Source organism: Triticum aestivum, chromosome 6B (assembly GCF_018294505.1).
Source record: "Triticum aestivum cultivar Chinese Spring chromosome 6B, IWGSC CS RefSeq v2.1, whole genome shotgun sequence".
NCBI lineage: Eukaryota > Viridiplantae > Streptophyta > Magnoliopsida > Poales > Poaceae > Triticum > Triticum aestivum.
This window is the reverse complement of record NC_057810.1, coordinates 683219753-683237473: the sequence shown is the minus strand read 5'-3', so window position 1 is coordinate 683237473 and position 17721 is coordinate 683219753. Positions and strand designations below refer to the sequence as shown.

The 17721-nt window shown below is 46.6% G+C and overlaps 1 protein-coding gene across 1 annotated transcript; it reads right to left on the bottom strand.

Annotated features, from left to right (window-relative positions):
* Positions 1–1763: 1763 nt before the first annotated feature.
* Positions 1764–3669, bottom strand: LOC123134841 (7-deoxyloganetin glucosyltransferase-like). The gene has a single exon (XM_044554002.1). The coding sequence runs from the start codon at positions 3586–3588 to the stop codon at positions 2116–2118; it is 1473 nt and encodes a 490-aa protein (XP_044409937.1). The 5' UTR covers positions 3589–3669; the 3' UTR covers positions 1764–2115.
* Between the last annotated feature and the right edge of the window lie 14052 nt (positions 3670–17721).

Here is a 17721-nt window from a genome sequence, read left to right as displayed (position 1 = left end):
TCTCATTTTCCTCCCTAGCATTAGTTGCTTCGGTGGGATTTTGGAGAGAAGGACTTGGGCACTCCGTGTGCCCTTGCCATTGCATTTGGTGCATCGGTTTGAGTTCTCCACGATGATACGTGGAAGTTTCAAGTTGAGAAGCTTATTACTCTTGGGTGCTTGGTGCCCTTGAGCTTGTTCCTCTTGGGTGCTTTGGCGCCCTAGACGGTTGGTGGTGCTTGGAGCTCAATCATTGTGGTGTAAAGCTCCGGGCAAGCGTCGGGGTCTCCGATTAGGTTGTGGAGATCGCCCCGAGCAATTCGACGGGTACCGGTGACCGCCCCCAAGGATTGCCAAAGTGTACGGGTTCGGTGACCGCCCCCAACGGTCGCCATTTGTACGGGTTCGGTGACCGCCCTCAAGGGTCCCTTAGTGGAATCACGGCATCTTGCATTGTGCGAGGGCGTGAGGAGATTACGGTGGCCCTAGTGGCTTCTTGGGGAGCATTGTGCCTCCACACCGCTCCAAACGGAGATTAGCATCCGCAAGGGTGTGAACTTCGGGATACATCGTCATCTCCGTGTGCCTCGATTATCTCTTACCCGAGCCCTTTACTTATGCACTTTACTTTGTGATAGCCATATTGTTCTTTGTCATATATCTTGCTATCACATAGTTACTTATCTTGCTTAGCATAAGTTGTTGGTGCACATAGGTGAGCCTAGTTGTTTTAGGTTTTGTGCTTGAGAAATTAACCGCTAGGTTTATTCCGCATTTGTTCAAGCGTAAACCGTAATTATTTTAAAACGCCTATTCACCCCCCACCCTAGGTGACATCCACGATCTTTCAACCGCCGGCGGCGCGATAGCCGTCTCCCAGTACACTGCGGCACGGCGGTCATTAGGAGCCCAGTAGTTCTTGTACTTGCACCACTTGTTCCTCTGTTTAGCGTCGTCGGAGACGGCCTGATTCATGGCCCAGCTAATGATGTGAAAAGCCATCGCGCCCTTCCCTGGGTCAGGAATCAGCGTCTTCAACTCTTCTGCAGTGGCCTTCATGAGCACTGCATTAGATTTCTTCTGCATGTCAGGCATGGAGCCGAAGTTCAAGGACACTTCCATGGTGTTCTCGAACTTGGTGCGGTCATCAGCCGACCACCCTAGGAAGAAGGCCCTCCAGCCAATACCCCAAGGGAAGGGGTTGGCGTTGGCGTTGGAGCTGGAGCTAGAGCTCATGGCGATGGGGAGGAGGAAGGTTGACAGTGAGAGAAGAGAGGGCGTGGTAAGTAGTGTTGGGTAGGGTGAGTAAATATAGGGGCGATGGAGATGAGGAGAAGAGTGACAGTCATGCCGTTTTAACTACATGCTCTTCAGTAAGCCATGAACTATGTGTTGTGCCTGACTCCATGAATTGTGTGCAGATCGAGGAGAGCAATGAGATGCTTCCGGCCCTTGACAACAAGGTCAAACAGCCCCTTCACCCAATGCCAGACGAGGTTGTGCTACCGCCCACCACCAAGGAAGACCCGAAGACGCCTGAGGATGGCGACGACGAGGGCATGAAGGAGCCCCGCAGCAACAAGCGCCGGAACTACGTCCACTATTATCAGGAGGATGGCCGAAGACGCCTGATTTTTGTCGTTCATTGGGGCCTTCATATCAGGTGAACAAAGCAGATGTAACACCAATTGATCTGCTGGTACTGGTGCAAGCGAGTCAAGTTCAAAACGTATGTATACGAATACTACATTCCCCACATTCGCAGTAAATGAAAAGACCGGGGCTTTTAGGTTTGAATTCGCGTGGAGAATTTAAGTTTTGAATTTGCGCCGAGAATCTAGCCGGCACGCTTTTTGCACATCCACCTGGGTTGGTGTCGTCTTTCTGGCGGCCCATTCCTCCAGTTTTGTGATGCGGATGTTTTGAGGAAATTGCCCAATCAGTGCAGCAGTGTATAGACGTATAGTGCAGGGCAAATATTCTGAACAATGCGCGCGCTACACGTTTTTTTTTTTTTTGAAGATCGTCAAATAGTACTGCTAGCCAATTCAGAACCGCCGAAAATCCCCCTGGACATGGACAGAATGAGAATCCGATCGAAACCAGGGACGTGATTACTGCACCCAATTCTTACTTTCAGGCTTGACCCGTCTTATTGCCCAGCAGCACATGAATTAATCCGTCCAGATTGGCCTCCGCGGGGCCACCTGGCAGCGTCGCCAGCGCGGCCTTCTGCTTCCACTCCGTGGCGCGCTGGCGCATCTCTTCCCCCTTCTCGCCCTCCATGGCCTCCCGTATCATCGCCGCCACCTCCGCCCGCCGCACCTCGCCGCCGATCTCCATCCCGACGTCCCACTCCGTGCCCTTGTACCGGCAGTTGGTCTGCTGCTCCGCGAAGAATGGCCAGCTCAGCATCGGCACGCCGGCGCAGAGGCTCTCCAGCGTGGAGTTCCACCCGGAGTGCGTGAGGAACACGCCCACGGCCTCGTGCTCGATCACCACCTCCTGCGGGCACCACGTGGTCAGAAGGCCGCGGCCCTCGATGGCGGCCTGGAACTCCGGCGGGAGCACCGCCGCGTCGCCCTTGACGAGGTCGGGCCGGACGTTCCACAGGAAGGGGTAGCCGCTGTTGGCCAGCCCCCACGCGAACTCCAGCATCTGCTCGTTCGTCATCACGGTGATGCTGCCGTAGTTCACGTACACGACGGAGCGCGCCGGCCGGCCGTCGAGCCACTCGATCAGGCCGCCCTGCTCCTTCCACAGGTTGGACCCGACGCCGACGTCGAGAGGGGACCCCGCGGGGACGAGCCGGCGGACCTGGAGGAGGAGCGGGCCGAGGGCGTAGACGGGCGGGAGGATGGCCCGCATGGCGTCGAGCGCCGGCTTCTCGAGGTCGTCGAAGGTGTTGATGATGACGGCGTCGGGCAGCGTCAGACGCGCCGACTCACGGATGAGGAAGTTGAGCATGATGTCGTCGCGGTCCGTCGTGCGGATGAAGCTCGGGAAGTCGCGCAGCTGGAAGCCGTCGCACATGCCTGGGACGCCGTCGACGACCGTGTCCAGGTACCCATCCGTGAGCTGCGCCTCGTCCTTGAGCGGCACAAGCCCGTCCTCGACGAGCTGCTTGTAGTGGTTGTACGCCATGAACCCGCATGCGCTGGCCGTCCAGAGCGCGGCGCACGGCACGCCGATCTCCTTGGCGGCCTCGTAGGCCCACGACATGACGCCGTCGCAGAGGACGCATGTCACCGGCGGCGAGCCGGAGGCGGGGCCGTTGAGGCGGGCGAGGATGGCGCTGAGGTGGGGCAGGCAGGTGGTCATGGTGGAGCGGCAGAGCGCGGGGATGTCCTGGGTGGCGTCGGGGTCAGATGGCGGCAGGCCGTCGGGGATGGCGGCGAAGTCGAAGCCCGGGCAGGCGTCGAACGCGACCGGACCGCGCGACTTGAGGAGGCGCGCGTAGTTGAACTCGGTGAGGACGAAGGTGACGTGGAAGCCCCGGGCGTGCAGCAGCTTGGCCACCTTGAGCATGGGCGTGATGTGGCCCTGCGCCGGGTACGGGACGCACACCGCGTGCGGCTTCTGCGCCGGATCGGTGGACGCCATGGCCATGATCACCCGACTCGACCAGTGGCACAAACAAATCACGCCAGCAAGTGGTCTAGTATCTGCTAATCGACTTGCTGCTAACTACTGTGATTTGTGGCAGCAGTGATGTAAACTGCAGAGTTGAACTCGTACTTATAGGGGCGGCTAAGCTCAACCGTTGGATGGTTCATACTTAACAAGTTATACAAGTATCGCTTGTGATGCGGGGCCTCCATGTGCGTCGCCATGAGAGGCAGGGCGGCAGGCAAAGTTGACGCAGCTTGTTTTTTGAGAAAACAAAATCTTGATTGGGTCTTGGGCTTCCTGATCTTTGGGGCACGAAGCGCATGGCCGGTTGATTGTTTACGGCGGCTCATGGAGCGCATGGCCGGTTATTTATGCTGGTCGCCACATGATTGGGTGCTCTCGATCGGAATCGGATCCGCGCCCATGGGCTTTTGCTGGTGCGCCGTGCTGTCTTGGTCTAGCCGAAGCCGTTGAGCCCGGGCAACTTGCAAGTACAGTAATCGGCTCTCACTGCAAGGCCACATGGTGCTCGCAAATCTTAGCTCTGTACGCACGGCCTGGGGTCGGATTTGCCAAAGATCCAGACCCTTGGAAACAGCTGGATTTTGGGAAAATTAACTAGTGAAATGTGTTATTAGTCCACTAACTTAAATTGATTATTACCCCGCACAAAAAGCACTCAAATTGATTACACGCTTTAGGCCAACAATTCATGAATTGATCGATTTAGGTCATAAACTCGCTAATTTGATCAAATAAGGGTAAAATCGATTCGGGGGGGGGGGGGGGGGGGGGGGGGGGGGCTACGTGACTGCCGTGTAATCGGATTGACTTAGAGCACTCACGGACTAACTATTTTTTTCATGAATCTGTTTGCAAACTGACCGGGTTTTCTCACAACCTAGCTAATGGCATACAAAGATATTAAAGAAGAAGAAAAAAACACCTATTGCAAGGGCTCAAACCCACAAACTTTGGAGTTAGCAATCAGCTTGCCAACCACTAGAAGACCAACTGATGCATGTACTAGTAACATGCAGCCAACTATATATATGCATTTCACTCTTTATTTAATACTACCTTGAGCTGTTCCATGGAGCAACTTGCATTGCTAATTGGTCAATACATATTAGATTATGGAGTCCACTGAGAGCATATGAAGAGTAGACTTTGACGAAATTTCCATGGCTGGAGTTTGGAGTTAACTTGTGGCAGCGTCCAGCTCAGAATCAGGAGATCCCACCTGATTGACTTACTATCCCTCAAAAATAAAAACAAAAACCGATTGATTTACTTCTGGGGCACCTCGATGGTCATTTCAGAGCCGCCCAGAACTTAAAGCATCTCTAGCAAACCCTGTATTAGTTGTCAAACCCTTATTATTTTTGCGTTTTATAATTTTAATCGAAAAAATGTCCAGAACATAACCCGTAAAAGTGGTCCAACCCGTAAAAATTTTAAGGGCCACCAACAACGCACACCCGAAACCCTTATATTTGGAGGTTGGAAGGACGAACCTAGGGGGCCCTGTATACCGATCAAACCTCGTCGGAGCAAACACGCTGCCGCAGAGTTTGCCGGAATCTGCCATAAACTCGTCGGAATTCATGACCGCACACCGGAAAAGGCCGCTAGATGCCGCTGGTTCGAATTGGACGAGCTCGACATCGCCGTGGCCTCCCATGACCTTAGCCTGGCCGCCGGAATCCTCCCGGCGCGACAGGCAAAGGGGCACGGCTCGGCCGGCGCGGCTAGCAATAGAGCAAGGCGCGGACGACGGAGGCGACGGGGCGTGGCCGATGAGGCTGGGCGCAGCCGGCGTGGTGATGGGGCGCGACCGACGGGCGACGGGGTTGGGCGCGGGGCTGGCTGGATGAAGGGGCGGCAGCGGCCGGACTAGAGGAAAGAGCTCTTTTATCCTAGTTTTATAGTTTGTATTACAGTATCTGTTCCGTCGTAGCTAAAATGAACCCTTAAAATGCATTTTTTTTCGACCCGTATCCTAGTTTTACAGTTTGCGATTTTAAGGGGTCTGCTAGAGATGCTTTAAGGCCACTCCTAGAGTTGGTCAAACTTAAGCAAGTTTGATTTTGGACAAACCTAGAACTGTAGTTATTTTGGAACGAAGGGAGCATGATACTACCCACTGCGAGATTAGTGACGACTAATTTATGTTTTTGGGGTTGAAAATCCTAGATTAACATCTCTTTGTGCAGCTCAGGCACTTACGTTCTTCCCTTTCTCAAGGTATTTGCTCGAGGTGATAACTTTGTGGTTGACTTCTTGACTAATTCAGCAACAGCGACGTGTAAGTGGTGATCACTTGTTAAATGTGTTGCCCTTTTAATTATGCTATTGTTTTGATGGATTGATCCCTAACAAATATAGTAGGCTTTTGGTATAGATGATGGAGATGTTGGCAGCCCCAACGACAAAGCCGAATATGGAGAGATGCCTTGCTCTTCTATTTATGAAAGAAAAGAAAAACCAGCTAGGAAGAAGCGAAATGCAAAACTTGTAACTTATGCGTAAATTGCAAAAAAACAACCCCAATTGGGGACAATAAATCAAAAAACCGCCACCTTTCGATTATTTTTTTCAAAAAACCGCCACGTTTGTGCTGGCAGTTTTCAATGACGCTGATGCACTGATTTGCCACGTCTCAGTGCAAACCTGACTGCTTGGGCCCACTGTCAGGGGCCACGTGGACAGGGGGCGACGGCGCCCGTGACGGCGCCCGTGTCAGGGGCCACGTGGACAGGGGGCGACAGCGCCCGTGACGTGACAAGAGGGCTTGGGCCCGCTTTTTTTTTCACCTCTGTGATTGGGGATTTGAGTACCGTATCTACTATATTGCACTATTGTAGATCCCACAGACCAATGTTGACCCAGAGTGCTGCGGCATTGTGGCCGGAGGCCCGCTATGCTGTCATAACGCTCCTGTGCAGAGGGTTGTTGTCTTCCAAGGAATAAACACTGGCCTAAGGTTTTACGGATGCAGTAATGAGGTCAGTGGGAGTTCGTCTATTTGCAATTTATTCTCTTGTAGATGAAGATTATGCATCTGAATATATGTTTTTTTTCTATTAACTGAATATATCTGAAAATGGATCCGTCATTTAATCAATGCCCTTTCGTCGATGGTTGTCGAGAGGCTAGGGTAACCCAAAGTGGTAGATGCCCTTTCATTAACGGTTGTCGAGAGGCTAGGGTAACCCAAAGTGGTAGATGCCCACCACTTTGGCTTAGCCAAGCCTCTTGACAACCGCCGACGAAAGGGCATCTACCACTTTGGGTTACCCTAGCCTCTCGACAACCGTCGACGAAAGGCAACCCCCACTTTGGGTTAGCCAAGACTCTCGACAACCGTCGACGAAAGGCATCCACCACTTTGGCTTAACCAAGCCTCTCGACAACCGACGATGAAAGGCATCCACCACTTTGACTTAGCCAAGCCTCTCGACAACCGTCGACGAAAGGGCATCTACCCATTTGGGTTACCCTAGCCTTTCGACAACCGTCGACGAAAGGGCATCTACCACTTTGGGTTACCCTAGCCTCTCAAGAACCGTCGACGAAAGGGTATGAACCCAGAACATATTGAATAACCTTTCAACATATTGAACAATGATACGTCTTCGTCGTATCTATAATTTTTGATTGTTCCATGACAATATTATTCAACTTTCATATACTTTTGGCAACTTTTTATATTATTTTTGGGACTAACATATTGATCCAGTGCCCAGTGCCAGTTCCTGTTTGTTGCATGTTTTATGTTTCGCAGAAACGTCATATCAAATGGAGTCCAAACGGGATAAAAACAGACGGAGAATTATTTTGGAATATTTGTGATTTTTGGGAAGTAAAATAAACGCTAGACGGTGCCCGAGGTGTCCATGAGACAGGGGCCCACTCCCACTCCAGGTGGGCGCGCCCCCACCCTCCTGGGGCCCCCGTAATAAGGAGGTTGATGCCCTTCTTTGGCCGCAAGAAAGCTATTTTTGGAAAAAGATCTGGGCGAAGGTTTCAATCCAATCGGAGTTACGGATCTCTGGATATAAAAGAAACGGTGCCAGGGCAGAATTCCAGAATGCAGAAATAGAGAGAGACAGAGAGATAGATCCAATCTCGGAGGGGCTCTCGCCCCTCCCAAGCCATGGGAGCCAAGGACTAGAGGGTAAACCCTTCTCCCGTCTAGGGAGAAGGTCAAACAAGAAGAAGAAGAAGGGGGGCTCTCTCCCCCTTGCTTCCGGTGACGCCAGAGCGCTGCCGGGGGCCATCATCATCACCGCGATCTTCACCAACACCTCCATCATCTTCACCAACATCTCCATCACCTTCCCCCATTAATATTCAGCGGTCCACTCTCCCGCAACCCGTTGTACCCTCTACTTGAACCTGGTGCTTTATGCTTCAAATTATTATCCAATGATGTGTTGCCATCCTATGATGTCTGAGTAGATTTTCGTTGTCCTATCGGTGATTGATGAATTGCTATGATTGGTTTGAGTTGCATGTTTTATTATTGGTGCTGTCCTATTGTGCCCTCCGTGTCACGCAAGCGTGAGGGATTCCCGCTGTAGGGTTTGCAATATGTTCATGATTTGCTTATGGTGGGTGGCGTGAGTGATAGAAGCAGAGACCCGAGTAAGTAGGTTGTTTGCGTATGGGATAAAGGGGACTTGATACTTTAGTGCTATGGTTGGGTTTTTTCCTTGCTGATCTTTAATAGTTGCGGATGCTTGCTAGAGTTCCATTCATAAGTGCATATGATCCAAGAAGAGAAAATATGTTAGCTTATGGCTCTCCCTCAAATAGAATTGCAATAGTGATTACCGGTCTAGTAAAGTAGTTAATTGCTTAGGGGCAATTTCACAACTCCTACCACCACTTTTCCACACTCGCTATATTTACTTTATCACTACAAGAAATATGTCAACTAGTGACCTTCTGTCAGTGACCCTGGAAGAATTGGTCATAGATCTATGACCATTTGAGACCAATTGGTCAAAAGCTGTTCGGGGGGCTCCAAACCCTAAACCATTGCGACCATTGTGGTTAGAAAGGTCGTAATTTCCTTACACGAAATGGTCATAAAGCAAACAGTGCTGGTCCGCTGCCTTATTTCTAGTTGTTAACGACCAATATAGATGGTCATAGCCTTGTAGATTGTGGTGGGTTGTGATGACTAGGCGCCATCTCATCAGTGTTGTCTATGTGTCATGTCCATGTGGTAGTTTTTGCCCTAGGTTGTGAAGCAACCTATATTTCTGTTATTCCAAAAATTCCCAAAAAATTCTCATTAATTGTTTGGATCATATCTTCATCAAATATGTCAAAAACCACTACAAGAAATATGTCAACTTGTGACGACCACTATTGGTCACTGAAAGGTCATGGTTTTTCATTTGCGACCTTTTTGTGACCAAAAACAGAAGGTCAAAAGCTGGCAGTCGTAAACTGACTATAGCGACCTTTCTTCTGGAATGGTCGAAGACGTTTATGACCAAAATATGTCCACTGTGGCATTTTGGTCAATAGCAACCTCCCCAGGCCACGTAGGCATCCAGCATGGCAAGCTGATGTGGCACAAGATTCAGACCGGTCCAATTCGGTGTTTATATGGGCCGAGCCCATTAATTCAGCCCATTTACATTTTTTTCCTATGAATTTTTTGTCAGCTTCATGGACCAAGCCCAACATTGCAGCCTTTTTATTTATATTTTTCCTGTTATTTTTTACTAGCTACATGGGCCTAGCCCAGCAATTCAACATTTTTTATTCTTGGCCATTGCCTTTTATAGTCCCTTTTTTTCGCCCTCAACCCTTTTATAGTCCATTACTGTTTTGGGCCTTAGCCTTTTTACATTCCATATACTTTTTGGGCCTTGGCCTTTTCGTTTGTCCGACAGGTCATCTTTCCATTTCTCACACTTTGACAATAAACAAATGAAAAATATTTGAAATGGCAAGAGAACATATGAAACTATAAAATGATAGCCAATATTAGCACCAAATATGCTGACTACTGTACAAATACGAAATTACAGTATTTACAATAGTGTTCATACAACCAGATATGCTGGCTACTGTACAACATAACTAGCACTACATTATTACTCGCTACTCTTTACTTTGTCCGGCTTCAAGCTTCTTCAAATTTCTTCAGCCCAAAGCTCCTGTAAAGAGAGGTAACACCACACTTTTAGAGCTAGATCAAGGCACAAAATGTTTATTTGGTTGGGTCATGCTGCAACAATCACATAGAAGCATAATTATAAGCACAAATACACCATTCATCTCAGTTCAAGCAAATCATCTATAGTAGCAAAGCATGAAAAAGGAAGCAGCACATGGCAGGAATGTTTACAACAGCTCAGTTGATGACTTCAAATAGGAATAATGTATACAAGTATAATACAAGAATATGATAAACTATCACAGTACAGAAATGGTATCACGGATATATATAGCTGATATATCACAGTACTTCAATGACAGATTGAAATGTTTTACTCAATGTATGGAACTCAAAGAACTTTTCTGGTTAGTCACCAGCATCGTGCATTTTACTCATACAAGTATAAAAAAGACTACAACAGTACCTAACTAATGCTGCAAATTATATTGCCGATGCATACTTTGTGATCAGAAAAATGGTTAGATCATCATCCAATGACATTCAACATGTACGCCATACAAAAGAAACTGGCAGTTCTCCCTCGATTGCTTGTTCAAGCTAGATTAGGGTTATAAATGAATGTTCAGACTGCCCCTTATATTTTATAGCTAGGATCACGCATTGCAGTTGTAACCACAATGGGAACCTGATGATGTGCACATTTGAACAACCTGAGACACAAGCTACAGAACAAGCTACTACCTGATGCTGATGCTGTAATACTACTACCTGATGCTGTATGGGAACCTCTCTTATCATTTGAACCAGTTACAGAACAAGCTACCGCAAACATGTATTCACCGTCCTACTACCTGATGATGTGCTACTACTTCGAGGAAGAGGGGGAGGGAGATGGAGATGGAAATGCTACCTGCTGTTGTAGGTCTATCATGGTCATGCTTGGGACGGTCGGAGATGGACTCCCCCATGTTGTGTACCGTCTGGGTGGGCAGCATCCACCTCGTCCGTCTCCTGAGCGCCCCTCCAATGATGCCCCTGAGCATGTTCATGCGGCCACTACACCACCCCCGCCCTTAAAACCAGCAAGACACCAAAAACGTCAGATCTGAGCCGTCCCTGCTATGCACAAACATAGTGGTTTGCATCAATAATTCTTATAAACACATGAAACTAATCCTAGTTGTAAACTGAATAAACATATGCAAAGTTCAGACCGAATAAGACAACACCATATACTTGCTGTGCGGGTATATCTAATAAATCAACATTGTATCTTGCAAATCAAGATTTATCACAGAGAACAAGATACTATAATATGAATGAAACTTTAGTTTTAATCGCAGGCATCTGTAGTTGAAGCAAGTTGTTACCCAATATGGTTTTAATCACAGAAGATCTAATTAATAAAAATTGCATCTGCATCTGCAGTTTACCTCGGTTGAATTGGTTTTAATCGCAGAACATATAAAAAAAGGGCAACCTGGTGCATGTAGCTCCCGCTTGCGCAGGGTCCAGGGAAGGGTCCGACCACTTTGGGTCTATAGTACGCAGCCTTTCCCTACATTTCTGTAAGAGGCTGTTTCCAGGACTTGAACCCATGACCTCATGGTCACAAGGCAACAGCTTTACCACTGCGCCAAGGCTCCCCTTCATATAATTGATAAAAATAATTTTGCTGCTACTGTCATTGGAAAACTGTTGTGGATTTGTTTTGATACAGAAGATAGAACTGGTAAAATCTGTTTGCTGCAACTCTGTCGTGGATTTGTTTTAATCGCAGAAGATAGAATTGGTAAATAATATCCTACTAGCATGTAGCGATTAAGAGTTAAGCAGGTATGACAATCCATATGTTACTATTCCACAAAGACAGCAAAGAGATATTCTAGAGGTGAAGTAAATGGGGCGCATTTTGAGCCTGAATACAAGCACACGCCCTGGCCTACCAAAATGTCACCTCTCCCTACAGAATGATGCCATGCTGTGGCTCCCATATTAGCCCACTAGCCAGACGGCACAACTACAGTAATTCAAATGACCCCAGTTATGTAGTTATGGTATCTTGTATCCTATAATTGCCAGTTTTATTAGATAAGCTGAGATCACAAAACATAAGCAAGGCGAGAACTGCTAGTTCTGGTATCTTGTATCCTGGCCTACCAAAATGTCACTTCTCCCTACCTGATGCTGTATGGGAACCTCTCTTACAAAAAGAAAGCCTTTCTACTCAGCTGATGAAATGAAACCAGCATATAATTTCAGGAAAACACCAGTCCAAATCAATGGTACCTATCAAGGGGTGGAAAGGCCTAACTAGACATGACTTGAGGATAAGGGATTCTAAGGTATGCAAGCTTCCGACAAAAACTAGATACAGAATCACAGATAAGGGATTCTAAGGTATGCAAGCTTCAGAGAAGAGGAACACCAAATGTACTCTGATCCACAATGCAGTAAACCGTCTTCCCATACAGCTCCCCCCTTCTTCTAGAGCTTTCTGCCCACCAACAATGAACCATGAATCTTACGGTAAAGAAGCAATAATATCAACTAGAAGCCCAACAGAGTCACATGTCCTATATATACCTCTAAATTTTGAAAGTTCCAGTTGAACTCCTTTACCTTGTCAATGTTTTCCCACTGCAGGAACAGATATAGACAATCAATAAGAGCAAGCAGAAGTGCATAACACATAGTTGTCAAAATAATGGGCAATAGTAGATAGGTATGTGCACAGACCTCGGTTCCAATGGGGGAAGGCCGACAACCAAAGATCCTCCTGAACATAGCAACACACCATAGGTTAGGATGGACGAAAAGTGATACAGCAACATGGTAAACAAGGGACAATGCATTTATGCATACTCATGAAGTGGCCAGACACTTTAAATCATATAACAGAGCATCAAAAAGCGGTTATCAGGGTCAGCGATAGCAGCATGGTCAAAGAAACTTCTGACCAACAGCTCTATCAAAACCATTAGCACATTATCTTGCAGGCCAGTGCGCGTGTAGCAGAAAATCGGCACTGCACTGATCGTCTATATCTGTTCCTAGAGTGGGAAAATATGTTGTGATTGGGCTGGCAAAAACATGCCCTGTAAGCCTCACGGCAAAATCACTGATCGACAAAGATCGCCTGCATGACAAAGATGCATGAGAATTGAGAAGCAGGGGTGATTACCTTGTACTGGTTCTCTCTGGACGGAGCAGCCTCGCTGCTCTGACCCACGAGGTAGCACAGCATGCAGGACACCATGCTAAGCGCCAGAGAAGCGCCGATAATGGCGAGGATGCCGTACATCCTCCCGCTCCCGCTCCCCTCAGGCTTTCCTGGCGCCGCGGTTGACGATGACGATGCACCGCCGCACGAGGCTCCAAGGCGGCTGATCGCGACGCAAAGCCCGCAGGCGCGTGCGGTGTGGCGGCTCGCGTCCCTGATCCTGAAGCTCTCGACACCGCGCGATCGACGTTGACTTTGACTTTGTCGGAGGAGGGGTCGGCGAGGAAGGCCTCGGTGACGCCGAGGGGGGTCCTTTGGCGCCGGCTCGACGTGGCCGAAGAGCGACGCCATGGCCCTGCGCCGGGAGCAGGGGCAGCAGCAGGGCCCTGCGCCGCCGGATTGCAGAGGCCGCGTGGCGGTACAGCACCATGGCGGGCCGGCAAGGAGGTGGAGGAGGCGGCGACGAGGTTCTTGGCCGGAGATGGGGAGGAGGGGAAAGATGGGGGAAATCTGTGGGCTGGTTGCGGTGGAGTGGAGGGGAAGAGGCCGCCGGCGGTAAGGTTTGGGAGGGAGACGAGGGAGGGATGGGATCAGGGAGACGAGGGTGGCGGCGGCGATGTCGGAGACGAGGGGAGCAAGATCTGGATCGAGCGAGGAGATGGGGGCTGCTAGGGTTTGGGTTGGGTTGGGTTGAGAAGGGACCTGAGAGACGTTGGATCCATCGGATGTGGATGGTCCAGATCGGCTAAGGGGGTGATCCGCGTGAAGAGCTCTGATTGGTTCAGAAAAATTATGATTTAGAATAGTTTCTAAGTACTAAAACTAGAGGGTTTTGTGAAGCAACTATCATAAATATTTTGCAAAATGGCACAACTAAAATTTTCTATCAATTTAGAGCATATTTTATGGATGATAGCCAGTTTGCATGCAATTTTTATCTTTGTAGCTATTTTTAATCATTATTTGAGTGCCCAAAATGAGTTTTTTTGTGAAGGGCCTACCAAATAATTGTTGAAAAATTGTACCAAATCAATTTTGTAAAATACTAGGACATATTTAAACCACAATTTACCAAATTGTTGGGTGTGAGAAGTTTTGGTCCACCTCTGGTGAAAAAGACAAATTTCCGCCGATTCAGGTGGAAGCGGGTCAAATTTGAACTGCAGCTGCCGCATAGTTTGCTCTTTATTTTTTCAAAAAATCATTTCTAGGTACGTCAGTATCTATTTAATAAGAGAAACATCAAAAGTTCTCCAAGATTCAACAACTAGCTAGGAACGGTCATGCCCGCCGTTTTGACCGCATTTTGAAACGGGCATAAAAAATTCAAAAAAATCAAAAAATTGGAAACCCTTCGCATTGTGTCATTATATGTGACCAAGTTTCCAGTAAAAATAATAAACTTGTAATATGGTAATTATTTTAAAAAAGTGTTCTCAGAAATGAGCTATCATGCGTGAAGATTCATGGCTTTCAAGCCAAATGATCAATCTTATGGCCACATTCACGGCATAGTTTGTTCAAATGATCTCATATTGTGCACAAGGGTGCATCTTGGAATTCCAACAATGTTGCCTAAGGGAGTTTTCATTTTCTTTGCATAGAAAATTCATTTTCCATTTTCTGAGTGCCCGAAATGAGGTTTTTTTGTGAAGGAACTACCAAATAATTGTTGCAAAAATGGACCAAATCAACTTTTAGAAAATACTAGGCTATTTTTAATGCACAATTTACCAAATGGTTGGGTGTAAAAAGTTTTGATCCACCTCTGGTGAAAAAGACAAATTGTCACCGATTCAGTTGGAAGCGGGTCAAATTTGAACTGTAGATGCCTTGCAGTTTGCTCTTTATTTTATCCAAAAATTATTTCTAGGTACATAAGTATCTATTTAATCAGAGAAACACCAAAAAAATTCCAAGATTCAACCACTAGCTAAGAACGGTCAAGCCCGTCGTTTTGACCGCATTTTGAAACGGGCATAAAAAATTCAAAAAAATAAATAAATTGGGAAACCTCTGCATTGTGTCATTATATGTGGCCAAGTTCTCAGGAAAAATAAAAAACTTGTGATGCGACAATTATTTTAAAAAAGTGTTCTCAGAAACGAGCTATCACATGTGGAGATCAATGACTTTCAAGCCAAAATGATCAATCTTATGGCCACATTCATGGCATAGTTTGTTCAAATGATCTCATATTGTGCACAAGGGTGCATATTGGAATGGCAAACAATATTGCTTAAGGGAGTTTTTATTTTCTTTGCACGGAAAATTCATTTTCCATTTTCCGAGTGCCCGAAATGAGTTTCTTTTGTGAAGGACCTACCATATATTTGTTGGAAAATTGGACCAACTCAATTTTATAAAATACTAGGCAATATTTGATTCACAATTTACTAAATGGTTGGGTGTCCAAAGTTTTGATCCAGCTCTGGTGAAAAAGACAAATTCCTGCTGATTTAGTAGGAAGCGGGTCAAATTTGAACTGCAGCTGCCTCATAGCTTGCTCTTTATTTTTTCCAAAAATCATTTCTAGGTACATAAGTATCTATTTAATCAGAGAAACACCAAAAAAATTCCAAGATTCAACCAGTAGATAGGAATGGTCAAGCCCGCTGTTTTGACCGAATTTTGAAACGGGCATAAAAAATTCAAAAAAAATCAAAAAATTGGAAAACCTTCGCATTGTGTCATTATATGTGACCAAGTTTCCAGGAAAAATAATAAACTTGTAATACGGTAATTATTTTAAAAAAGTGTTCTCAGAAATGAGCTATCATGCGCGAAGATTCATGGCTTTCAAGCCAAATGATCAATCTTATGGACACATTCATGGCATAGTTTGTTCAAATGATCTCATATTGTGGACAAGGGTGCATCTTGGAATTCCAAACAATGTTGTCTAAGCGAGTTTTCATTTTCTTTGCACGGAAAATTCATTTTCCATTTTCCGAGTGCCCGAAATGAGTTTTTTTGTGTGAAGGACCTACCATATATTTGTTGCAAAATTGGACCTAATCAATTTTATAAAATACTAGGACATATTTAATGCACAATTTACAAAATGGTTGGGTGTCAAAAATTTTGATCCACCTCTGCTGAAAAAGACAAATTCCCGTCGATTTAGTTGGAATCGGGTCAAATTTGAAATGTAGCTGCCTCATAGTTTGCTCTTTATTTTTTCCAAAAAACATTTCTAGGTAAATAAGTATCTACTTAATCAGAAATACATGGTTTGATGGCGAGACATCGAGGTTTGGACGGTGGCCGAGGGCCCCAACTCTAGAGCGCGTAAGCTCGCATGCCCGCCGCGTGGTCACCGCGTGCCCGTGGCGTTGCCATGTGTTCTGGGCGTCCTAGGCATGTCTAGTGGGTTGGGCACTCCCCAGGTAGGTGCTAGTAAGAAAATCACAACATAAGTTTCTCACGAGGAGACCGATCGATGCTCAAACATGAATAAGCAGCCAAGTGTTTGATTTGCGGTACGGGAAATGCACATGGCTAATGGGTGTGAGTTCTGGATGGGGATGATCAGTTACTAAGAAGACCGTATTCACAAATTTTCACCTCAAAAGGAGGATCCTAGGTGGTACTTGCTTTGCAAAGTACCACACTGGACATAAATACGAACGTTGAAGCTGGGCTCAAAATAATGAATGGATTGAGCTGGCATTTGGTGGAGGATGGTTATTTGGGCATAGGAAAGCACTGTAGAAAATGGATACCATTTGGACATGCCAAAGTGGTACTTCCTTCACAAAGTGTTGCTTTGAACAGGATAGGAAAATGAATATTGTTGAGTTATTTTTTAACTAGGCAAGGAAGGTTTTTGACATATTTGATGAAGATATGATCCAAACAACTTATGATAATTTTTTGGGAATTTTTGGAATAACAGAAATATAGGTTGCTTCACAACCTAGGGCAAAAATTGACACATGGACATGCCACATAGGCAAAACTGATGAGATGGCGCCTAGTCATCACAACCCACAACAATCTACAAGGCTATGACCATCTATATTGGTCGTTAACAACTAGAAATAAGGCAGCGGACCTGCAATGTTTGCTTTGTGACCATTTCGTGTAAGGAAATTATGACCTTTCTGACAAAAATGGTCGTAATGGTTTAGGGTTTGGAGCCCCCCGAACAGCTCTTGACCAATTGGTCTCAAATGGTCATAGATCTATGACCAATTCTTCCAGGGTCACTGACAGAAGGTCACTAGTTGACATATTTCTTGTAGTGAACCTTCCTTGCCTAGTTCAAAAATAACTCAACAATATTAATTTACCTGTTCTGTTCAGAGCAACACTTTGTGAAGGAAGTACCACTTTGGCATGTCCAAATGGTATCCATTTTCTACAGTGCTTTCCTATTCCCAAATAACCACCCTCCACCAAATGCCAGCTCAATCCATTCATTACTTTGAGCCCAGCTTCAACATTCGTATTTATGTCCAGTGTTGTACTTTGCAAAGCAAGTACCACCTAGGATCCTCCTTTTGAGCCGAAAATTTGTGAAGACGGTCTTCTTAGTAACTGGTCATCCTCATACAGAACTCATGCCCATTAGCCATGTGCATTTTCCGTACTGCTAATCAAACACTTGGCTGCTTATTCATGTTTGAGCATCGATCGGTCTCCTCGTGAGAATCTTATGTTCTGATTTTCTTCCTAGCACCTACCTGGGGAGTGCCCAACCCGCTAGACAAGCCTAGGCCACCTAGAACACATGGCAACGCCACGGTCATGAGGTGAC